The sequence below is a fragment of the Python bivittatus genome, unplaced genomic scaffold (genome assembly GCF_059951505.1).
Source record: "Python bivittatus isolate LINGU-HERP-01145 unplaced genomic scaffold, Pbiv_v1 ctg000610_np1212, whole genome shotgun sequence".
Lineage (NCBI taxonomy): Eukaryota > Metazoa > Chordata > Lepidosauria > Squamata > Pythonidae > Python > Python bivittatus.
In genome coordinates this window covers 48,103,281-48,128,933 of record NW_028277088.1, presented here as the reverse complement: position 1 = coordinate 48,128,933, position 25,653 = coordinate 48,103,281, and the positions used below count along the sequence as shown (strand labels likewise).

Genomic DNA, 25,653 nt, shown 5'->3' with positions numbered 1-25,653 from the left:
GATTGCTTGCAATAAAATGCAAATAACCGGTTGTTAAAATTATTTTAGGTTTTAGTATGTAACTAAATAGCATGAATTATGAATTACTATGAATGGTTGCCATCCAATGTATTTTGTATCCCCCGCCCAAATGCAGGGAAAATTATGACATATCCTCTCTCAACATTCAGGGGGGTGGATGGGAGGTTGATCTCTGAAAATTGTGGTCTTTCCAGCAGAATCAGTCATTTCCAGAATATGCCTGGAAGCGTAAATACACTTTCAAAGGAGTAAGACCCAATACGTTTTATTAGTGAATATAATTGCAGTAAGATTATGCTATATATTATCTATTACTCTTTCACATAACTAGTATCTGCATGTCACATTGCTGATGCTAAATTTAGAGGTTACATGCACTTCTGGCTTAGACATTGTTATCAGCTGGCTGTCAACTAATATTTTTGGCAGGCAGAGATTAGAGCCATCTGTAAGTATCACAGGTTCTGTGCACTATTCCTTGTTCAAAACTAAGCACTGCATATTAAAAGTCAAGAATCAGCAACAACAAAATCAACATCAACCTGAAAGATATAAGTTTAATTCATCTATTTATCAGACTGGAAAAGAATCTGATGAAAATCCTTCACTTTCTTCCTATAAGCACAATATGAAATGGAAACTCAGCATAGAGGCATAAGCTGCATTATTCAGCCATTAACATTCAGCATTATTATCAGCTTCTGTTGAATGCACATATTTTTAACCTTGCCACCTACTTCTCTCCTGCTATTACAAACCATTGCTGCAAACAAAAGGGCTTAAGGCTACCAGATCTATGCCGCAAAACCCCATACAACCATTATATAGCAGCAAAAGGATGATTAGGTTTCTTTTGTATCTCTGTGCTGTCATCTTGTGGTCCTCTGGAATTTTGTAGCCCAGATCTGGTAGCTCAGATAAGCCTGCATGTGCAGGAGCTAATGTGGGACAAGAGATGAGATGAGATGAGATGAGATGAGATGAGATGAGATGAGATGAGATGAGATGAGATGAGATGAGATGAGATGAGATGAGAGTCTGGATTCTGGCCTCACTCCCATACAAAATCAGCTCCTTGGTTTTAGATTTTGCCCTTTAGAACAGCAAGCCCTGAAAAGAAATTGTACTCAAATCAGACTGAACACCAATAGAAGCCAATTTCAACAGGGGTAAAAACTCATTTTATACTTTGCCATTGAACATAGCAAGGGGATTCTGAGGTGGGTCTAAGTAAGGAAAGAATCAGGGGAAAAGCTTAAATAATTCTTAAAACGTTGTGATGTCTCTTCTAGACGAATCTCCATCAGGCTCCATCATAAAGTAGAAGCAGGAGGTTCATAAACCACTGGATCAGATTTTCAGACCTATTTTCCACATTGTGGGAGGTTCTTGATATAATGATCTACATTTCCCAGAATTTCTACCCTTGCTGGTGGAGAATTCTGGGAGTTGTAGTCTAAAACATCTAAAGGGACTTAGGTTATAGAAGACTATATATACTAGTACTATGTATATTATATATACTAGTACTGTATATATAAAACCAGGAATTGGTTTTGCAGTATGGCTCCTCTTCATCAAATGTGACAGAACTATGTAGAGAGTAAGGAAGATGATCTTGATGGAGATATGCTAGATCTGTTGCCTAGGCAAAGGTGGCTGAAGCATTTTTTACATCCAGAACAAGATAATATTTGGAAGTGGCTTGGGCAGGTGCCTCCCTAATTCACTGAATTATAAGAAGGAGGAGGAGATACAACACAATCACACTTGCGGGATTCTGTTATTATAGCCAATGTCAATAAAAGCAGTTTTAGTCTTCTTGTGGATTGAATTTCCTGGCCTAGTCTACCTAGTGAGGTTAACATTGATGCATTATGTGGGCATCAGATTGCATATAATGGCTGCATTTGCTTTTCTAATTATTTAATCCAGATAAATGTATTTTGTGAACTGGAATGGAATCAATATATCACAATAAAAATGTTTAATCTGCTATATTGTTCCATCCCTCTTCATCTGCCTTTGTTTAGAGTGAAATCTAATTCTATACCTGCTTGCTCCTGCAACCACGATAGATGCCTCAGCTACTTTGCAATTGGAGTAAGTGGTTGCATCAAGAACAATCAGTCTCAGATGAGGTCCTCATCTTATTACCAGTACTGTGGGTTTGTAAGAACATTTTTAGAAGTGAGACCCCAACTTTCCCTGGCCCTGAGTGTTAAACTGCTGATATTAGAAGGGAAGGGACATCCATAGGAGGGCAAGGGAACTAGCAATATCACATGCATCACAATGTCATCATGCAAATTACATAATTTGCATGATATGAGCAATAACATCATTATGCATTATGTCAACATGTCTTTACCAGATGCCTGCAGACAGGGAGGGTATCATGATATTGTTTGACATATATAATTGCCCAAGCTCTGGGGAAGGGAGCACTTGAACTTTCCAGCCCCACTGTTTCTCTTTTCTGTTGCTGCCTGTTTATCTACTGTCTTTGAGGGAGAAAATGGTGAATAAACCAAGGGATGATAAGCACCACAGACCTTACCTTTCTTTGTAGGAGGGGGCATGGTCTATGTCCAGAAAGAGGCAGGCAAACAAAATGAAGGATGAGGTTGGGTGGAGACACACAGGACTCACAGAGAATATCTTAACCCTCCTCCGGTGGTTGGGGGCACAATAGCAGTGGGAAGAAAGTATTGTGGTCACTTCAGGTAGGTCTTAAGACAGACATTTGAGGGCCACATGCAGGGTGCACACCATGGGTTGACTGCCTTAAGTACATCTATTTGTTGATAGCTTAGTGGGTGCAGTGGTCTTTTTCCTCAGACGAAACTACTAATTACAGTTGAGATCAGATATAGCCAATCTGGTTGTTTTGCATTTCAACCTCCAATAACCTCTGCAATCATGTCTACTGGCTAGGGACTGTGGGAGAAAAGGACTTCATGGCCTTTCTCTAGCCAAAATCATCCTGCAGAATTTCTGGTCCACAAAGCTGAAGCATATATTACCTTTGTGTTTTCGTAACTCTGAGCAGGTAATGACATCAAGAGGCCTATATGCTTCTTGGTTGTGTTCACCTTGGCTGGACACTGTTTATGCAGGCCTATCTAGTTAGACATTAAAAACCTGCAGAACAAAATTGTGGAAGATTGTACAGGGCTCGAGGCGGTTTAGACTCAGGCTTTCCTATTACAGTATTTAAACCTGGGTCTTTCAGTATTGCCAGCAACTGTTGGCTAACGCTGAGCCGGTTATAAGCAGTCCTAGTTATGACCTGGGCTCTTATGACCATAGATTACCCTTTGGATTTTTCTGCTGAATGCCTCGAACTTGACAAATTGGACCTACAAGCATTCCTGATTATCATTCCTGCTTTTAATGTGCACTTGCTCTTGGTCCTTTGTCATGGCTCTTTCTTTGCAAGTTGGTATTTGCAACCACCAAAATAAGAGAGAACAGAGGCTCAGCTATTTATGGTTCTGTTGTTTCGTTGTTGAAGGTTTGTTTTTAGTACTTTCGTAACCATCCAGTGAATTTGGAATTTTGGCTGAATTAAAAGCAAACAAAATATAATCCCAAGAGTTATCATATTTTTGGTTTCTCCGTTTACGGAACCATAACAAAAGAAAAAATTGGAAAGCAATTACACTGACATAGGATGTACCAAGAAGAAACTATATGAGAAACAGGAATATCTGCAGGAGGTGTCATAAAAGTCAAGATGGTGATCATGACTAGGTGACCAAAGCTCCACCCCTTTTGTATGTGTGACAGTGTTATGTGCAGGTACAAATAGGTAGGTTTTATGCAGTTGTGATTGCTAACTTGAATTTTTAACCCCTTGCCCCCCCCACAACACAGCAGATGGGAAGGGTTCAAATGAGTGTTCTAGGCCTGGATCTGTCAGAGGCTTGAAAGAACCCTGCAGCTAGGAATTATGGAAGCTGAAGGACAGCTGGTTGGAGAAATTTGCCACAACTTATGAGACAAGCTTTCTTAAACTAGAGGAGCCATCCAGTTCCACATTCTACCCCACATAATTACCAGCCAGATGCTATTGGAAAGCCCATAGGTTGACACAAGTCAATAGCTTCTCCTTTTTTTCCCTTCTAGCAGATGGTATACTCTTTCTGAATCTGGACATAACATATAGTGACTAGCAGCTCTTGAGACATACCCTCCGTGGATTTGTAAAATCAGATTACAAGCTAGAGGCCATTACTGCAGATTGTCTAAGTTAAATGTGGACTATGAGAAGAAGCACTTTCATTTGACATTTGACTTTTTTTTTTTTTTGGAAAATTCTGAAAATTTCTTGCTTTTCTATAATTTTACAGGGAAGTTGCCAAGTGTGCCCATCTGTTAACATTTTTGGAGAAAGGAAGGGAAAAAGAAAACAAACATTTATTTTGCTCCTGGAAGGACAAATATGAGTGGGGGCACTTAATAAGTCTCTCTCTTTTTCTTAGTGGAAGTAGAATGCAACTTGCCTTTGGACAAATTATCTATTTTTGGCCAAATGTACGGAAGGAGAATAAAGTTATTCTGCAAAAAAGAAAAAAAAATCAGTAGCTGAGGAAATTAATAGTGGACATTAGGTTCTTGCACGCTTGAAGAGGTATTTTCCCCATCTTGCCACAAAAGTGATTGCTGTTCCTATTCTTACAAGAAACGCTTTTAAAACCAAAAATCTGGGAATGGAGATAAATTGAAGCTTCCATTGGCATCTCAAGGTTGCTGTACTGTTAATGACTTTTAAATATTCCAGTTTTAGCAAGCCTTTTTTAGATTGGTACATATGAACATTCAATAAATCTTTTATATTTTGCAAAATACGTTTTTCCCCTTCTCAAAAGAAGCATGGATGGATTTGAGTCAGATCACACCAGCACAGAGAAATTTATTTCTTTAATTCTTTGCCTTGGTTGACTGAGCCTTTAAACTCTAAAAACAGCATTATCCTCCCCTGAAGATCCATTTGTGACACAGGATTTTTTTTGTGGGGGGGCAGGGTTAGGTATGTTGTAGCATGAATACTGAAGCCGGATCAAATCTACAATGAGGGAAAATCTTATACTGTACCTTTCCTACTTTACCCTTCACCTAGGATCCCCATCCAGTTCAGGCTTTCTATGCTTCCTTAAGAAATGAAAGGAAAACTGTTATCTACATTTTAAACCTGTGATATGGCCCACAAGCAATGTTGTATATTAGGCACAGTGTATCTGGACTGCAGAACTTCACATAATCACTAGATGGCGGCAAAGATATCCAGAACAGGTTCTTTGCTTCCACCTGGTGATCATATGGAGGTTTGCAGCCCAAAAGTGTCTATTTTAGACTTAGTTGTCACAATTGCCACATATAATTTGAAAGCTCCCTTAAGTACACCCCAGATCTGTTATTATTGAACCTTGTTTAAAATGTATATTTTATTAAACACTTTTGAGAGAGACAGAGAGAGACAGAGAGAAAGAAAGAAAAAGAAAGAAAGAAAGAAAGAAAGAAAGAAAGAAAGAAAGAAAGAAAGAAAGAAGGCAAAAGAAGAGAAGGAAAACATATTGAGTAAATAGGGAATAAGGGATTTACAAGCATCATAAAATTAAATAGGATTACATTTGTTATATAAGAATTTCCAATTTTTAATTGAAGTTTTACATAACTGAATATCTTATATTATTTTAAAATATAAGAGCTACAGGTCATAATGAGTACAATATAGATCAGAAAATAAGATAAAGAAATACAATAATTTTAACAGATCATTGAAAGTTAGAATGTTAGGCAACCCAAATTCTGTATCTGGTACAAGCCCATATCTGGAATTATAATCCAAAAATGGTTTCAAGTTGAATTAAATTCTGTGTCAGATTTACTTTTGAAATATAAATATAAAACATAAAATTATTTTAGACATTCAGGCATACTCCCACCATGTAATAAGCCATTCTTCTACAAAGGAATTGGGTATACTTTCTAATAAGGACATCTTATAGCAGTTATCATGTACAAAGCAAGTTCGATATACTTTGTGGTGTTTGGTAATATTTAATTTTAAAAATATGTTGGAAAAGAAATTCAGCTTTTAGAATTTGTTTCATTCTATTATAAATCATCTTCCAATTATTAGAATTTTCCAACATTGCCATAAAATATGGAAAAATGATGCAACCTGATAAGTACATTTCCAACAATTTATAGAAAACGAACTGTCCATTTTAGCAAGCAATACTGGAGTAATAAATCAGTGGTAAATGTTAGGTGTTCATGGACAAAATCTATCTATGTGGTCGCTAAGAGTTGACACCAACTTGATGGGACATAATCAATCAAAACGTTAGGTATAAATTAAAAGTTTTTCTTCCACTGAAATTTCACTGAAGAATTCTGATAAACCTGAGGTATCCCCAGAATATAGTCTGCAATGTTCTCCCCACAGCTGTTTTGGAAGGGAAATATAGGAAAACCCCTTATGAAACTCGATATTGCCCTGTGACATGGGTGCTGTAGAAACCACAGCTGGTGTTCTTTTGTACTGCCAGTTCTACAGGGACATTCACCACCAGCTGATTACTCCTTTTTTATCTAAATTTCCAGGGCACGCTGATAATTTTTATTTCTATTATTTGTTAGACTATCAGGGTAAATTTATCTCTTTAAAAGTAGCAAAATTTTGCTACATTATGTACAAGCTTTGCCCACAAACGGTTGCCAACAGTCATTGATGATAGGGGCTAGCTTTGCTTTGTTTTACTGAATGCGTTTTTATTGGTCAATGACCAAAATAAAGTTTCTGTCGGTTGGTCTAGTCTGCAAGCCATTAATAAAGGAGACTGATGTGAGCTTGAAATGGAGTCAGTGATGCAATCATGATGAAAGTATGATCTATGGGTGTCTCAGTGTTTTTAACCAGTTGGACAAAATAAGCCATTAAAATACTTTATACCCCCCCACCCCCTCCAGATGTGTTGAAGTAGAAATCCCAGGATCTCCTGCAAGAAGGGCCCTTTTGGAGTTGTAGCTGAACACATCTGGGGGAACAAGGCTAAGGAAGACAAAGCTACACAATTTAAATCAAACTGTGCTCAGACAAGTGCACAAGGCTACCCCCCCCCCCCCACATTTTACTGGAATAGAGTTACCATAAATTTTCTTTTATTGTACTTGCTCTGGGAAGCATCCTTTGATGGGTCCTTGTTTGTGGATTTATTTGCTACTAACAGCAAGAGACAATCATTTAAATTTCCCTTCAGTGGATAATATAGTATCACACTAGTGCATGGTGGGAAATTAAAGTGGTTTCCTACCATTGGCATCAGCAGATAAAGCCATAACCCAGGAGAGATGTTGGTGTCAATAGGCACTGCCAGGAAACAGGATCTAGGCAGCGACCCAGACTGTTTTGTTGTTCTAGTACTCCCCAACTCTCCTAATAGGGAGCAAGGGATGCGGTGTACTTGGGGAGGCCTTTTTACATGACCTGAAATTGAGCAGCTATGCTGTACTACGGCTTCTGGTGCTGCCTTCATAAAGGGAATTTAAGGGATATATCAGGAGTCTCATAGCTGGCTTATTCCCCTTTATCTACAAAAAATGTGGTGCTGGCTCCAAGCAGATTAGTTTTCAATCTGTTCTTTTTAAGTACTGCATGTAAGGAGCAAAGGTGCAGTTCTTCAGTCTGATGAACTGTGACAGATTCAGGTACCCAATCTTTTCATATTTTTAAGCCAGAAGATGAAAATGAAAATAGTGGTCAAGAGGTTGACTATTTCTCTACATTGGACAATTCAAATGGAGGAGTGATTTATCTTCAAATAAGGATCTCTCTCTCTCTCTCTCTCTCTCTCATTATAGTAAGCCCAACTCAATCCACTCCAAAATGAAGGTCCTTCATTGGAGTTTATGGACTATAATCTATAACCCTGGTCAAGTGTGGGCTGAAAGTTTTTTGACTTCCCTCTCTAGTGCTGAGAGAGAGTGACTAGCCCAAAATCAATCACCTAGCTGGCTTTTGTGCCTAGGGGAGGAGTAGAACCTGTGTTACTCCATTCCTACTCCAGCAACTTAATTACTACACCACATTGGCTCTCATATATCTATCTGTATCTGTATCTTTCTTTATGTGTGCCTCTCTCTCTCTCCCTCTCTCTCTCTCTCTCTCTCTCTCACACACACACACACACTATATCTCATTGGCAAAACTCACCACAGTTTTCTATACATGTCCTTGATCACTGGTGATGAAAAAATGTGGCATACATTTTTTTTCAAATGCAAGTTTATGAAGTTTATGCAAGTTTACCTCTGGCTTCATGACCAGAGGTATGATCTGAATCCTTATATGAATCTCTGATTGCATTTATGATCAGATTGAACAGCATCCCTTCTCTCTGCCCCGTCTTTTAAACCTAGCTAATTAAGCCTCCCTTTGGAGTGGCAGAGTTGACTATGGGGAACTATTTTGGTTTCACCTTTTTTTCCTTGCTTAGCCCACATTCAAAACTGAAGAATAGATAGCTCTCAGACCTCTTGTATCAGAGGTCCCTCCTAGGAACATTGTACAGAAAGAAAGATAGCTGTCCCAACCATCTTTTTGTCCCAACCATCTTTTTTGTTCTATGCCTGCTCCTGAAAGGGGCATTCCCAAGGGGATTTATGGACCCATTTTGAAAATCTATGGGGTGGTTGCTGTGATAGTTGAGCTTCTAACTAACCAGAAAAAAGAATTAGGGGAATTATTTTAAAATCATCCCTTGGACATTCCAAATGACTCATTATGTTCAGGTGTTCTGTTTCTCTATTTGTGGAGAGAATGAATGAATGAATTTATTTATTTATTTATTTATTTATTTATTTATTTATTTATTTATTTATTTATTCTACCTTTTGTTGTGATATTTAAGCAAGGAATGCACAGCAATTCAGGGAGTGGGAGCATTTAGAGAAGTGGCTGTCAAAAATCTTAAATGTAGCAGTATTGTTGAGTCACCTTTTAAAACTGTATTTTGGACCTAGTGGACATGACTTTGGGATCCCTAAAAATAGCTAGAATTCCATATAGTCCCCATCATTTGCCATGAGAACCTTTTGTGCCTAGGCTACATTTGATTATATTGGTTATTTCTGGACATCAGAGCACCTATCTGTGTCTACATAGCATGAGAATTCAGAATTAAAGCTTGAGCAATGAACCCATAAACAATACAGAAGTTGTTTTTTGTTTCTGTTGGCCTGGAGCAGGTGCCTATAACTACTTATGCTCTTGTTTTTCCCATTTTCTCTTGAAAGCTATGTATTTTATGCCCCAAAGCTTATAATTTTCTATCAGCACTCAGACTTTTCAAACATTTAGTCCACCACATACATGGTGCCTGCTTGATTTGACAAATGATAACTTCTTCAACCCATCATTTATGCTGGCTCAGAATTCTGGGACTTATGATCTTTACAAATCTGGAAGACATCAGCTTGGGAAAAGGGATGGGACTGGATATACTAACTGTTTTTTCTCTCTTTTTAACCTATGTATCTTTATTTCTGTTAGCCAAAGCCTTAAATTTGGCCCCTGAAGGATTGAGTGATCATTTCCCCATTTAAAAAATAACTATCCTGACTTTGAAATGCAGTGCATAAATGTGTCATGTGCACATCACATATCTAGAAAGGATCTCTTTATCCCTATGTTCATCTTCATATGTAACTTCACATGAAGGCAAGTGGTAACACTGTACCACAGATTAGAGGAGGGCAACTAAATTTTGATCTCCATCCCAGTCCAAGAGATATAAATCAGTAACTTTGTATTGGTATATGAACTGATCAAACTCTGAAGTACTCATGGATTTATTTTTTTCTTACATGTTATGGATAAATTTGAAATGCCATTAAATGCAATTCCATGGTTGACTCAGCCCTTGAGAATACTCCCCCTCTTGCTAAGATGAAAGCTAAGGTAGTCCCAGGATTTGAGGGAAAATAAAACTCAGCATAAAATGACTGATTTTTGTATAGTTAGATAGTGCTTCTCTGTTAGGACAATTTGGGATCACGAAGAGCAGTTTGGGGTAACTTTCATTCAAAAGGAATTCATTTTTGTGAAGCAGGCGTTTTTCTTCCTCCACCATGGGCAGTTCCACATGGATGCTTTTCTTCTGTGCTGTTCCTGAAGCCAACTTAAAAAATTCAGGCCTGGATCGCAACAGTTTAGCAATGGGCCCAGGTTGGTGCTCAGTCCAGTCCATGGTCCCCACAAGCCCTGATTGGTTGTTCCCTGCTTCTTGCCCTTCCCATTAATGCACGGGGAAGGCAAACCTCCCTGCCTGGCCTCTGTATGGGTGGGCCTACCAGTGTTTACCTTCTCCTTTTAGATACTATTCCCTCCTTATTGCTTCCCATTCTTTTTTTTTTTTTTTGCTTTCCTGGTTGTTTGCCCACCTGGATGACTTCACACACACCCTTCTTTGATGCTAGGGCAAACCTTTTTTCTCCTATTATTGTATCGTTGTTATTTTTTATTTAGTTTACTTATTTAAAAGGTTTGTATGGCTGCCTATCTTGGAGCACAACTCTGGGCAGCTCACATCAACAAAATAATTATAAAACCATAACACCATAAAACAGAAAGCAATAACCCAGCACCTCGGTCATCTTCCTGGGATGCTCCAACAACCATCCAGAGGCTCCCATCACTCTACGCCAGTGCCTGGGTAAACAGCCAGGTCTCGATGGCCTTCCAGAAGGCTAAGAGGGTAGGGGCCTGCTGGACCATTGGAAGGAGGATATTCCACAAGATAGGAGCAGTCACAGAAAAGGCATGCTTTCTAGGTCTTCCTAGATGGCAGCATTTCAAGAAAGGGACCAGGAGCATAACTACCCTATCTGATCTGATGGGGTTGGCAGATATCCTCAGGGAACGGTGGTCTCTCAAATAATGTTTTGATGTTACACTGATTATAGCAAAGGGAGCATGTTGTTCCTTCATTCCACTGTGGATCCATAGGAACTTTGTGGCAACAAATAGTTTAGGGTTCAGCTTCACAGAAGCAAAGAAGTAGCATTTGTTGAAACTTTGTAGCATTGTTCCAATGTTCCCACATTGCAACTTTTTTTTTTTTTTTTAAGAAAAGGGAACTATTGTAGTACAGTGGGCACAAGGTGGAAAACAGAGTATGCTTCACTCAGCTTGGGCAGAAACCAAAACGATATCCACTGGGGGATGTAAGGGTAGAATGGAGTTGTCCTGGAAGAAGAAACAGAGAAAACATGGTGGTCAGAAGACCCCATGGTCTTTATGGGCCATTGTTAGATCAACTGGAAGGGAAAAAACCAAGTTTCTGACTAGTTGAGAACATAACTGCCCAGCAGTTCAGAATAAAATGGCCTTACAGGGCAGCAACCACCTGCTGGAGGGGAGGGGTATGTGTTGGGTGCTGCACCCAATCTGAGCTGGAGGTGTCACTTGATTGGAATGAAATGCAATAGACAAATCACCCAGAAGGGCTTAAAAGGCTCAGGATGGAAAACGGTATTTTTGAAGTGGGATATCATAACACAAGCAGAGGTAAAATTGTGATGAGGTAGGAGTGGAGGAGGGGGAGGCATTATCCGTTCCTATACTCAAAAAATGGTCAGTGACTTGTACTGGTAATGGAGTAAGCAGGTGTAGACAAGTGTATATCTGGTCGATGTCTGCTTTTGACAAACTTGTGGATGTTCTTCTGAAATTTTCTAATGCGTATTGCATTGAAAAATACTTGACAATTAATGGTTAGGGAAAAAATGAATAAGGTCTTTTTAAAAGACTGGAAACCTTATATGGACTTTTTGCCGAAAGAAGAAAAGACAGAACTGATGATTTATGGATTTGGGGATTATCAAGGCTTAAAGAGGGAAGGGAAAGTGTAAGATGGCAATTACTCAATAGAAAGAAGGGTAGAAGTCAAAATTCTACATTTTCTTTCTTTCTTTGACTTCTCTTTTTTCTAATTCTTTTCTTTTTTCTTTTTCTTCTTTTCATTTTTTATACTTTTATTGTATTGTAAAATTCTAATTAAAAAAAAAGGAAAATACTTGGCACTTACGATTCTGTGACTATTTTAATGAATTGATTGTGTGGAATGATCAGCCTTCAGACAGACATAATTATAATTTCATAAAGTGAACTATAAACTATTGAGGGAGTTTCATTTTTTGCACATGGCCTGAGGGCATTTGAAATGATGTCAAACAACTTAATTCACCACAATCAAGAGGGAACTAGCAAAGGTGAGAGACTGCATTTTTGTCATATCAATAAAGTAAAAAAGCAGGATGTGGAGAAAAGTTAATACATACACGTATAAATTTATTGTATAACATTTTTCAACCCTGACAAGGGCTAAAAATGTTTTTTAGATATGTATAAATAAGAAGAGCCTTAACACAGAGGAGTTTAGGTATAGAACGTAAAATAAAAACTAATGCTCACCCACAGTAATTGAATTTTAGTTCTCAAATCAGTTTCATACTTATACCAAATTGCAATCCCTAAACTTAAGGAAGCTTTAACATTAACCTATTTTAATGCCCTCCCCACAGCTATTTTGAAAGGGAAGTATAAGAACATTTCTTCTGAAGCACAATATTGTTCCTGTGGCATGGGTGTGATAAATACCATTGCTCATGTTGTTCTTGTCAATTTTATTGGGACTTTCATCGCCAGGTGATCAAAGTCCAGGTTTTTTCTCTCTCTCTTCATCTCTAATTGTATATTTCATTCTTTCAAGCAACTTTGAAAATAACTTTTCATATAGCTTTTCTAGTTACACAATACAAATCGCTGATTTCTTTAATTCTTAAAATATGTTTCTATTGCATATTTGATATTAATTCCTCAATATAACAAATGTACTACACAAAGAAATCTTGGTCTGGTTATTATTAACTATTATGAATCTTCAATATAGCCAGGGGTGCCTTAGACTATTGGGGCCCATTGACTTTTAAATCTATGACTCTGACTAAAGATCCCCCCCCCCCAAATAGCTAACTTCTATATTGCCAGAAATAGAAGACCTACAACCATTTGCTTGGTTCTTCTTCACAGCAAGGTTTGTCCTTAATGCAACCTAATGCTCCTTTTGAACCCAGTAGGACCCAGCTGGTTTGTCTGCTCAGCATCCCATCCGACATGATACTGGTGTAGACAAGGCTTGAACATCTATCACGTTTCCCTTACTTATTTTTTATTTTTAACTAGCCTGTCTGATAAACAATATTTGGAAGTTCAAAAGACTGCACCCTATTTTATAAGCCTTCACCCGCCCCAGTAAAGGCATTGGCTAAAGTCCCCTTGTGAGCAACATATTTATTTTTTTATTTGATTCCTGGTATTTACATTTTAGTGAAATCAGTGGAATGCAGAATTGTGGGCTATGAACCAGAATGTTGATTCATCTGTTGGATAAACATGGCCACTATCTTAGGTGGCTTCAGTTGGCTCTTCAAAGGATTAGACAACATTTGTGGGGAATAGGTGCATCAGTGGCTATTTGATACAATGGCTTTGACTCAGGAAAGTGGCCAACAGGTAGCCATTACTGATGAAGATGGCATAAAGCTTAGGAATAGACATAAGGACTTGCTAGAGGCATCTGATTGGGGACTGTGGAAGATAGGATAGATGTGAAAGGACTGTATGTAAGTTCTGCAGATACGGTACGTGGCTTGTTAACACTCTGTTGCAGTCAGTTCTGTGGACTGTTGATCTCTCAACACTCACGCAAATGGGCTGATTGTTCATGAACAACTCCATCCAGAAAAATCACAGGGCCTTGTAATAAAAGGGTGTTGTAGGGAAGGGTGACTTTATACTCTGAAATATTTAATTAGTAAATCATAGGCAACATGCTCTTGTTACCACAATATTGTTTTTTGCTTGTCACGTTGTCATAATAATGATTAAAATAGCCGACTTAGCTGTATGCTGCAAACTGTTCAGCCTCCACTTACTGGGGGAAAAGCCCCCCCACCCCAAAGCAGATTGGCTCTGTTCTGTGGAGTACTCTCTGTTCTTTTTGCTACTTTGCATAGCAGGAAAACAGACATCGATCAATGCCAGATTTTCTTATTTGGCTGTTTTAGATTGACTTTGTGGCAACAAACTGATTTCACTGAATACGTTTGCCACTAGAGGTTGAACAAAACCCCATATGAAATTATATTTCAGAGCATCACCTATTGAAAATTGTATTACTATAATTAAAGCCACCCATGCCAGTGATTCATAAATGTTAGTGTGTTGAGAAATTATTTTAATTTTCTTGTTCTTTGTGAACCACCACATTTCCTTACATTATTGGCATGCTTGATCTTGAAGTTCTTCTCAGAGTAGAAGAGCGCCTTCTACTATATATCCTTACTGTCAATGAATGGGAAGTGTCATTGAATAAAAAAAAGTTAGGTTGGCACATGTCCTTTGTCACCAAGATGCCAGTATAGTAAAGGCAGTGTCTCCTTCAAATCAAACCTGACTCCTCTTTTTTTTCCTTTTCCATTTCTTTTTCTATATTTCTTTTTCACTTTCTTATTACTTTTCTTTATTTTTCTTTAATTCAACATTTGTATTGTTTTTAATTCTGTTGAAAAACATCTTCAATAAAAATTTATAAAAAAAGAGGATAAAATATAAATGTATCTATAACTGCTGTCAAGAAGATCAGAAGCTGCATGACTTCTGCAGAGCGTATGAAAAGCTCCACGCTATGTGTTTTAAACTAGAAAGTCTTTGGGAGCAGAATGGATCTTTGACCACTGTGTAATGCTGATGGGTGCTGATGGATAATCTACTCTGGAGCCCCCATGTTTGCATCTCCATTACCTTATTGCTCAACTCTACAGAAAATACAGAATTAAACTAAACCCAAAATACTGTCAGGCCTAGCCCAAGGAACTCCAAGAGACAATACAAAATCAGTTCAGCTATGTTTATTAGCTACAACCTCTAGCAAGAATCTTCCCAGACTGAAACCCCAGGTCCCAAGTCAGCCACCCACAATAGTGTGAATTCCTCAGGGAGATGCCAGTCTCATCCTCTTGTAGCTCTCACGCTCCTGCAGCGAGCTAAGAAAATGCTTATCTCCCTGAGCCTGGCCTTCATAATTCCATTCCATCACAAATGCAGAACAATGTGCATTTACATTCACATGTATATACTTACTATAACACTTTTATGATTGCACTGTATCTCAGCAGGTACCCTCAGAAATCTTTAAATTGTTTATAACTGAATGAAAAATCTAACATTTCTACCAGAATTTGTTTCTTTGTGAAATGCTGTTCCATAAGCTTGTTTGGTTTTGACTTTGGCACTTTGGGATGGGTGGGGGCTAGCTTCTGAATTTCATTACTGAAAATTAACTGCTAGTGTGGTTAAGCACATTATGATTATTTTCCTCAGGTTTTAGCATCTATTAGAAAGAGGACTTCTGTGATTTAGCTTGAGAGGAAGATAAGTGCACTTTTTAATGCTGTTGGCAAGAGTGCAAATTTAATGCAGCGTAGTTGGAAATATTGATTTTAGAGATGTAAGCATATAAATAAACTTGACAGTGAGAAAGAATGTATTGGAATAGCTGTGTTACTGAATGTTTAGACATGATTATTCCTATTGAATTGAATGTTTTGGACTTTTCATATTCACATTTTGCATGCGTGTCACACAAAGTATATTTTAATACATAAAGGGGAGAGGGTTGATTCAGCCAAATTTATGCTTAAGTCCCATTGATATCATTGAGAATGAAAGATGGACTCTTTCAAGTTATGCTGGATTTCTGGTCATTTCATGGGCATCGGTATGGAAATGGATTTTTACTGATACTGATTCCTTTTTCTGGATGCTTTTTGACTTCCTGGGCTAATCTACACTCATGGAATTTCTTGCCTTTTGTCCAAATACAACCAGAGCCAGTCCTCTTAGCTTTGAGAGATAAGCCAAAGTTGATTAGTTTCAGGCTATATAACTGGGGAAGTCCTCCAAAAGCCACAAAAAGGGATCTACAACAGACACTCCAATTTTATTATAGGAAAAGAGGGATGGAAGAAGGCTGGCAAGCATATGTAAGAGAAATAGAACAATAGAAATAAGGGAGGGACTGGGACAATTTATCACTCCTGATCTCCTGTTTGCTTGCTTGCTTATTCATTTCATTCATTCGTTCATTCGTTCATTCAGTATTTATACCCTGCCCAAATCTTAATGGACTAAGGGTACAACAATGCTAAATAAAACAAAAACAAAAATATAAATATATACACCATCAGCCAAAGTGATGCAACCCATAGGGCCTCTATTAAAAATCTAACTCTATTAAAAATTGTTGACACAGATGAAGCTAATGTGATCATGGGAAATCTCATGGGTCATGTGGGTGTTGAGGGCCATACTCAGTCCCCAGTTAAAATTTCCACTCACCCTAAGAAGATCTCTGGATGACCCTGGGCCAGTTACACCATCTCTGCCAAACCTTCCAAATAGGGTTGTGGTGAGGCAAAAATGGAATGAGTATGTATGCTGCCTTGAGTTAGTTAGGGGAATGATATTATATAATACAATATGTAGATGTGTGTGATCATAGTACCTGGAAATATATAACAGGTCCTGAGTGGGGTAATGTGTCTGTTAACTGGGCCACAAGTGGAGGTCCGTATTATTGAAATATTTGCAGTTTGGTTCTAGGACAGTTGAAATGGTTTCTGGGTTCTTACACATTTAGAATGAGAATATCTGAAGGCACTGTACTTGGCTTTCAATAAGCTTATTTTGGAAGAGGATTTTTTAAAAATATACAATTAAGATTTCACATACGGATGTATTGTAGTGGCTGATGAACTTTTATACCCACAGAGTTATGCTGTGTTAAAAAAAGAAACAGGTAAAATTAAGGTTAAATCCTGATGACTTCCTGGACATATCTGTGTAGTTCTCTTGGCAACACAATGGGGAAGATGTACACTGCTTTCTTCCAGGATGCTGTTAAAAGTTTGCTGTTTAGTTTTCAGCCCTATGCATGTGTGAATGCACACTTGGTATTGTTCGTGATTGGTATTCCTGCTAATGGATTCTTAAACTGTGCTTTTAATTTGTTTCTGGTTGCCTCGTTGTTTGATTTGCAGTTGTTCAGGTAATAATGTGCTCCAACAGTTTATTAGCAGAAGTTCCCTGGTGTATTATTACAGTTCGTGTATTGATGTGTTGTAGTGAAGAAACAGCAGTAACCTACGGGCAAATGTTCTCCTTTCAGTGGAGTTGCCTCCCTTCCCTTCATCTCATAACCATTTCATCAGGCCAAACAACAACAAGAACCCAACCTTTATACCTCCCCAACATTTCTGAAATTGTCATAGAGAGCAACTATTCTTTTAGCATATCTGTGGGAGAATGAGAATGAGTCATGCTTTTACTCTCATTAAATTGAGGCATAAGAAAGTGAAAGTATAATTTAACTTTCAGAAGGGAATAATGACTTTATAGTGCTGGAGGTTTTATTATTTTTTTCCTATTTTTTTAAAAAAGCAGATTCCTCTTTGAAAAAGTGTTATCTATCAGAATGTGATTACGAAGTGATCTCTGTTGGGCATCTTTCTTACAAAAGACCTGGTTTAATTGGGAGCCTTCCCATATTAATTTTTATTTATTTATTCATGTGGTCAGAGCAATGTACAAGGCATTTCCTCTCCCAATCCCCCCCCCCCCACACACACAACAGCAGCCCTGTGTAATAGCTTGGGGTGTGAGATAGCTACTGGCTTCATATCTCTCAGTGAGCTTCCATGAGTGATGGTGGACTTCACTCTTAGTCTCTCTGACCCTAATCCAGCAATTTTCACCACTATATGCGCTGCATAACATAGCAATGGTTTGAACAGTTCCTCCATCTCTAAATGATGTTTTCAGTCACACTTGTACTTTATGCCCTATGTTTATACTATTAATAATCTCAACAGGAAAAAAAAATGAAACTAGTGAGTATGAATGAGATCCATGACTCTCTATTCTCTCAAGGTTATATCAAACTCAAAAAAAGGCTACCACTGCTTACATTTTGTAAAACCACCCTGCACTTTTTTCATACAGTATAACAAAGAACTGCAAGGGAAATTAAACTATTGAAAGGGAGTGCTAAATAAAGGCAGTGTAAAATTGCTTATTGTTAGTTGACTTTTGTTTTGAAATCTTTAAAATCTCGTTCCCCTTATGATGCTTCACTCTGTTTACATAACACTTAACAATTGTTTATTTTTAGGACTTCTAGTATATATGTGTGGCTTTAAGGTGGATTTAAAGAGCAGCATTTGATATTAGAGCTATTTCAGTTGTTCTATGTCTGTTGTTATAGGATTGTATGATTCATTGATAGAATTGCATCAGCCAGAGGAATAGATTCTTTCTGACCTTCAACCCTCTGTGTAGTTATAGATCTACTGTGGAGGGTTGGAAGGTTCTCTGGACAGATTTGTAATGCCGCCCCTCCCCACAAAAAAAAAAAAAAAATTATGGCAAAGGAAAGTAAGGGGAATTCCCACTATGTGAGCAGAAGTCCTCCTGTTATTACTGGATGTGCTTTGTGGGGAAGGGATCAGGTCAGATCAAATCAAACTTTTATTATGGCCATAGTCAAAAAGAACTTGATGGCATATAATCAATACACACACACACACACAAACACAAACACACACATATATAATGTTGCTTATTGTTATGGATGTACTGTAGCCAAAGATGCAATCTCCTTGGCTTCAGTTAGGCAGTTTATAGCTAGTTTATATGGTTTATCAGATATTAACTATCACATAGTGGTTGTTGATGCATCTTGAGAAAGTAGATAGATAAAATGTATTGCATTCATAGACCAGAGTTTAAAGTAAAACATGTTAAAAATAAAATAAGAATAAAAACACTTGAGATAATACTTTAGATTTATAAAGCTGCATCTTGTTTCTCATGCTTTTTGGGTTTTGAGAATGCATAATATTTGTACATCTCATCAAGAGTGACAGACACATCTATGGTTTTATTGCACACTATTTGAATATGTATGTAAGCAGATACTTGTCTGATATTTTCAACTGGAACATGATGAAATATATGTATGTTCCTTATATATTTAAGGAAGCATGAGAGTCTTGGGGAAAAGATATATGAGATTTCAGAATGTTGAGTGAGAATTGTCTTAGGTTCTTGAATAAAATTTCGGTGAACTGCACCTCTGGATTACAGTAATAAAATTTATATTACATGGATGAGCCTATTGCAAAAACAATAATATGAGGTATCTTAAAGATGAACAAATATATTAATGTATAAGCTTTCATTAGCCCAATCATTTCATCAAATGCACAAAATGTAAAATTTTCAGCTGACAGATATATGCACAAAACAAATATGTATGAACACATAATTCAGATTTATAAACACATTAGATTCACATAAGATTTTAAGACCTTTTAACTTGTTATAAAATAATCATATGAAGGACAAACCACAGTTATCCTTAACCTATAGAAAAACACTTTTGCAGAAAGTCACACGTCTAATGCAAGAGAAATATTTCCCCCACAAAAGCCAAAAACTTGTAAGGAATCAATCTCAATTGAGGCTTGATTCCTTTTTTTCAGTAAATGATTTCAGTGATGGAAATTTTTCTGAAGTGATTATTTTTCATCTGTTAGTGCTCTTATAATTAATTCCGTTTTGTTGAACTTGCTTAATTTGGGAGGGGGCAATTAATGTTAAGTTTCCTGTTTAGTGGATCCATACTTGATTTTAGCTTCCCTGAAAACGTTAAACTACTTTTACACACAGCTTTCTCTTCATCCATTGCTACCTTACGAAGGCATGGCAAACTGTCCTCAAAACAAATGACTTCTCCAGAAGGGCAGTAATGCTTTACTCGCTTGCTTGATCTATTTGAACTGAAGCCAGCTTTTCCCCCTTTGGTGATGATCATCTCTCACTTCATTCCTATAGTTCTGTTGGGTACTTTTGCCTATGAAATATAGTAACAAAGAAAGGGAGAAAGAGGGAGACGTTGGCAGGCTTGTGCTGACAGATGACTTTTCCTCAGTTGACGGTTTTCTTGCCTGTCAGCAAAGCAAGCGGCTGGTAAGTGGAAGAACACTAGAAGGGGAGGGCATTTGTGGGTGTGTGAAGCAAAGAGAGCTAGAGGGAGTGAAGGATTCAGCTTTGGAAGGGAAGAAGGCTGCTTTTCAGACCAGAGAGCAAAGACAGAGAGTCCCGCAGATTGCAAGGCAGAGAACTGAATGCTGTACTTCTGCAAATACTTTCAGGCCTTCTATTCAAGCAGCTGAATTGTCAGCAACGGTTTTTCTACCCCACCCTCCCTCGCCCTGAGAAAGATCCTTCAGCGGGCATTACTGATTGAATCCTTGGCTTTTTGAGTAAACAAATCAAAAGAAGTATCTGTGGTTGCTTTCCATCTGGAGCTCAGCCTCTAATCCCATCTATTGCTCTGAGGAGCATGGCATGCCACCAAGATCCTCCTCAGAGAACACCTGAAATTCTTGCTGGTTGCATACCCTCTTTCTAACCAAAGTGTGGAACAAAGGGGTGGAGAATATTTGAAGGCAAGGAAAAAAAATGTTTGCTGCTTTTGGTCAGTCTTAAAACAACAAAAAGAAAAACAAAACTGGAGCTTGTGCATGTTTCGGGGGATGCATCCATTCTCTAAGCTTTAAGCAAAGTGAAAAAACACAGAGCAATGGAGTCTCCAACAAAGGAAATTGAAGAATTTGAAAGCAACTCTTTGAAATACTTACAACCGGAACAAATAGAGAAAATATGGCTTCGCCTCAGAGGACTGTAAGTAATTCTTCATCTTGATCATTTTTTTCCTGTCTCTTCTTCCTGCTTTTCTTCTTTCCCATGTACTGAACAGGACATCCAAAGACATTCCACACTTGCTTACTGTATATCCAACAGTTTCCAGTCAGTCACTTGCAAGAGTAAACAAACCGATATCTTTTGTTTTATAAGCTACCATTGCATATTACAGTGAAGAAGTGTCATTTATGTCAGCACAGAAGTTATTTATTGTAATGGGCAAGTATGAATGAAAAACAACCACATCATATCAAAGCCAACCATATTGACCCATTTTTTTCAATTTGTACAATCCTCCCCTACGCTCTGCCATGTGGAGGGAAACACACCTGAAAGTCACTTCTAAGGTCAAGATGTTCACATTTAGTTTTGTTAATACTTATGCCCATGATTCAACTTTACATGAGCTTACTTTGAATGTATCCTAGCAGTGCATGTCGCAAGAAAGGTGATGTACCCGTGGAATAATGTTGTTCAGTAATTAAGGAATGTTTTATCAGTTTTCTCTCTCTCTCTCATTGTACAGCCAGGAAATTAGTGGTAGAAATCTTAAATCTGTTTTATTCAGTACAGCGCTTGTTTCATACAATTTTTTTTTTATCATGCCTTAAAAAAATTGACAGTGTGTTAAACTGAGTGCATCCAGATGTTTGGAAAAGAATGGTGATTTCTTCCCCCTCCCCATTTTAATAAAGCAGGCTGTAAGTTCACTAGTGACACATGGGGTATGGAGAAAAGGCTTAGCCCAAAGTAACTTAGTTCACCTTCTTTCTACTCACGGATCTCAGCATATACTTTCAACATGCTCTTTCAGCATGTTTACTTATGTATGTGTAGATGAGTGTAAATCTTCACTTGGTATAGTGCATAATGTACAAAATAAAATTATTTTGGCAGTATTGTACTAAGACTAGAAATGAGTATGATCAGTTCCAGGAAGAAATCTAATCAAGCCAAATGACAGCTATCACATAAACATTCCAAGCACAATTTAAAAAAAAAAAACACTTGATTTTTTTCAGGGTCTGTGTTCAATATTGCTAAGTCTGGAATACGATTATCTAAAATATTTAGTACAAATTCTGGCTGTCTCTGGTGGTCAGAAGTGCAGGTCTGTCCTCTGGTCAATTTCTAATATTATAATGATCTGTTCCATATTACAGCTCTATCATCACTTGTCTAGTTATAGCAAAGTTAATTCAAAAGGCCTACCTCCATTCAGGGTAACAGCTTCTCACAGAGTGATGCACCGGGCAGGACGCACCTCAGGGCATTTCCAGAACATGATCTCTGTGCTAATAGTTAATCTCTCTGTCCTCTGTGAGAAGTGTCAGGATGCACAGTCCAAGTGTACTTTTCAATGGTTAAGCTTTACCATCTCCTTCAGTGAGAAAAAGTATGCTCCAAAGGTAATTACTTTTCACATTGTGGTACTTTTTGCTAATTTGTTGTATGTAGACTTGACACTTTGCAACCCCAGTTTTCCAACTGAGCTGAAGACACTAAATGTTTCACAGTGGTCCTTTCCATTTTCTTGTGATTGTTCTCTGCTGTATCCTCCATCCATGTATTTTAACAAACAGCAAGTTATATAAAGAGTTGCAGCAGAAAAGAACAAGCAGGACTTTTCAGAAAGGCACATAATTGTATTTAAATCAATTTAATGTATCCATCCATTTGTGTGATGGGAATTGTTCTATCATTATCCAGTACCTTTGCAAAGCATTTAATAGGAAGTAAAACAGTTCAGTGTACCAGAACACACTGGCAAAGGAACATTAGTACAATTAGTAAAGCTGTTAGAAAAAAGTAATAATTACTTACTATACTTAGTAGAAAGCACTCTTATGTAAACCTGATCTATAGGAAAATTGGCAGTGTATACCAAATAACTTGGTTCTGCCTCTAATGCTACTATTGCTCTGCATATTGCCCTAAAGGGATGAAAAATGCTTCTTCACTGCATCCTAAAGATGATTTATTTATTTCTTCACGTTTGTATGCTTGTGACATATGGTGGTTTACAATAATAATAATTAAAAAAAAAACTAGTAAAATACAGTTGAAAGCAGAAGGCATAACAACGTAGCAAAATACTTAAGGGGAAAAACAAAAACCATTACAAGGACTACAGGAACTGCTCCAATACTGGGCAACATCAGCTTTCAAAGGCAGTATAGCTCCCTCTGTATTGCTTTGCAAAAGAATGCAAGAGACGGTTCCAACCTAGCCTCCAGTTAGATTGCTGCCAAGAAGTCTCATCTTGGGGCTGAACTGGAAAAGATAACAGAGGATCCTGAATTGCCAGGACTAATTATAGTTCAAAAGACAGTGGGGCCTGTGTGCCCAGTTCTCTCCTCTTTTCCTTTTTTCCTATGGCAGCCCATGACCTAAAGTTGCTCAAAGTTGAGAATTCACCCTATATGTGTCTCAATCAGAAATATTGAAGAAGCAAGACCAGTGTGACATTCCACTCCCTACTTGACGGAATGGTGCAAAGAAGCAGCATATCAGGCTGTTGTTAAGTTCACAGTGGTACAGTACTAGTTAGTCAGTGGTTGGCTATAATCGATTCTTGATCCCAGAAATGCATGCCTAGGGGGGCTCCAGCTGTCCATCAGCGGTTCAACTCCCCTAATGGAATGGAGATGAGATTTCCTACCTCCCAGCATCTTCTGATGATCAGACAACTGCGTTCAACTCTTTTCATCATTAGTGCACTATAAACTGAAAGCAAGAAGGAAAAGTAACATCAAGGCCAGACTCAATTTGCCTAAAGGACAAATTAAGTCAGTTGTTCTCAGATGACTCAAACAACAAGCTATTTAAATGAATGAGCAAGCCACAACTCCTCTTTGCCCTTTTTTTAGTAAGAAGTGCTGTATAGATTGCCTTTCTATCAATACACCTAATAAAGCAGGGTACAGTCTTCCTTCTCCTTGGCTCTTGATTATTCTCAGTGATGAAGTATAATAGGAAAGGCTGGGGAACAAGCAAAACTTATGATAATGACATAGAAAGCAGCCTCCTGTGATTGTCCATCTACGTCAATATTGTCTACAGCTGATTTAGTGGCTCTCCAAGATTTCAGGCAGAAGGTTTTCCAGCCTAGTCTGGAATGGAAGTGCCAGAAATTGAATTTAGGAGCATTTGTGTGCAGATGCAGTTTGTTTATTTAATCAATTTATAGAGCCATTCTATTAAGTACTTGATTTAAGACTAGTGGGCTATAGCACTTGCCTTAGAGGAGAACACAAGGGAGACGTTTAGACTCTCTGCAGACTTCGTAGAGTTTTGATCATAAATCCTGTTGACCCTCCACCACGAAGGGGCAACTGGTCAGGAACATTCTGAAAAAGAATGCAGTTCAGCTCCTCTTCTCCTCTGCTGGCTCTTCATTGTACGAGAACCCTGGATGGATTTGTCATGCATATCCAGCGTATTTTACCTTAAACTTTTCAGGTTTTTGCCATAAGTATGCGGCAACAGCTTCTGGTGTTATTCCTAATCAACAGACTACTAAGATAGCAACTAATTGTTCTTGCTGCAAGTTAACATAAAGTTATGAAATTCAGTGGAGCTGGAACAAGTACCTTGTGAAAATTTTGCAATCCATCTTATGTTGCAGAGCACCCATGCATCTCATAGTTCTATGTAGGTATGACGCAGGAACATTTTACCCCTTGCCTAAATGCCAGATTTATGGGATTGATCTTCACAACTTAGAACATTTCAGGGAACATTGGGGGCACAAGAAAATGGTTTTTAAAAGCTTTTGGCTCCCTGATAATTAATGATTATCAGCATGTCTGCTTGTAATGCCAGCATTACTTTATTGGTTAATAATGATAAAATCATTAGTTTTTCCATTAAGATTTTTGAGGACCAAAATGCCAGTACTGTGTTCCCTGGGTAGTGAGCTAGTGCTCATGAGGCAGTTGTAATGATCTGGAGAACCCTTTATTAGTACTTTAAAGTTTGTTCATTACTATGATTTTATTCCAGCTTTTTCCTATATAATGGTCACCGTATTTTACATTGTATATAGTAAAAACAGTAAAGCGCAGCAAGGAAACTAATTATAAAGGATCATCTCGGATAGCTTAAAACAGAAAATATACAGCATGATTTCAAACTGTTTTGGCAGGTGGGGATGGGAGAGGAATTTAGGGTGAGACTCTTCCAGACAGCTCTGGCACCCAATTCCACCCTTAGCAACCCTCTTCCCCCTGACAAAATGGCAGAAAAGAGGCTGAAATATTTTGGCTGCATCTATTCCAGTGATATCAGCCCTTTACTTGATGGTTTCCTGTGGTCCTCTAGAATGTTTGAAGGCTCAGGTGTGCTCCCCTTGTTCTTCATTGATTGATGTGATCTAGACTCCCCCTTTATACTCTGGTGAGTACTCATGGGGGCTAGTAAAATTTAAAAACCAAAAAGCAGTATACAAAGTTAAAACTGTAAATAGTAAGTAACAATCCAATAGCACCAAATAACATTTCATAGTTAAAAGTCTGGCAGAAATTAAGCATCTTTACAGTTTTTATAAATATGGAAATAGGTGTGTGTGTAGGGGGGGCAAATACATTCTATACCTTAGGAGCGTTCCCCATTTGCTAATAATTTGGGCCTTTGACAACTGGGTCATCTTTGGAAGAGCTTCTCTTGTACATTTTAACAGCTGCATAGGTTTGTCATATGAGAAGCAGTCTCTTAGGTCAGGGTTGCTCAAC

The 25,653-nt window shown here is 38.0% G+C and overlaps 1 protein-coding gene and 1 long non-coding RNA gene across 6 annotated transcripts in view; one reads left to right on the top strand and one right to left on the bottom strand.

The window, feature by feature from the left end:
- The window catches only part of PDE1C (phosphodiesterase 1C), a 238,830-nt gene that overhangs the window by 59,539 nt on the left and 153,638 nt on the right, over positions 1-25,653 (top strand). The window contains exon 1 of one of the 3 annotated variants that reach the window (XM_088149943.1): positions 20,148-20,899. The exons of 1 other annotated variant lie outside the window; for it this stretch is intronic. In XM_088149943.1, coding sequence (XP_088006069.1) covers positions 20,799-20,899 — 101 coding nt within the window. In that variant the 5' untranslated portion in view covers positions 20,148-20,798. Of the gene's footprint in view, positions 1-20,147; positions 20,900-25,653 lie in introns of those variants that run through there. One more of the 3 variants, XM_088149942.1, reaches the window with a different exon arrangement.
- Positions 561-23,742, bottom strand: LOC112541946 (uncharacterized). Of its 3 annotated transcripts, none has more exons than XR_015797717.1 (3): positions 22,133-23,742; positions 20,857-21,058; positions 561-1,131 (listed from the first exon to the last, which is right to left on the bottom strand). It is a non-coding gene; the product is annotated as an uncharacterized LOC112541946 (long non-coding RNA). The 3 variants fall into 3 exon arrangements; XR_003085875.2 differs by having other exon boundaries at positions 20,857-21,004; positions 22,133-23,719; XR_003085874.2 differs by having other exon boundaries at positions 20,857-21,033; positions 22,133-23,695.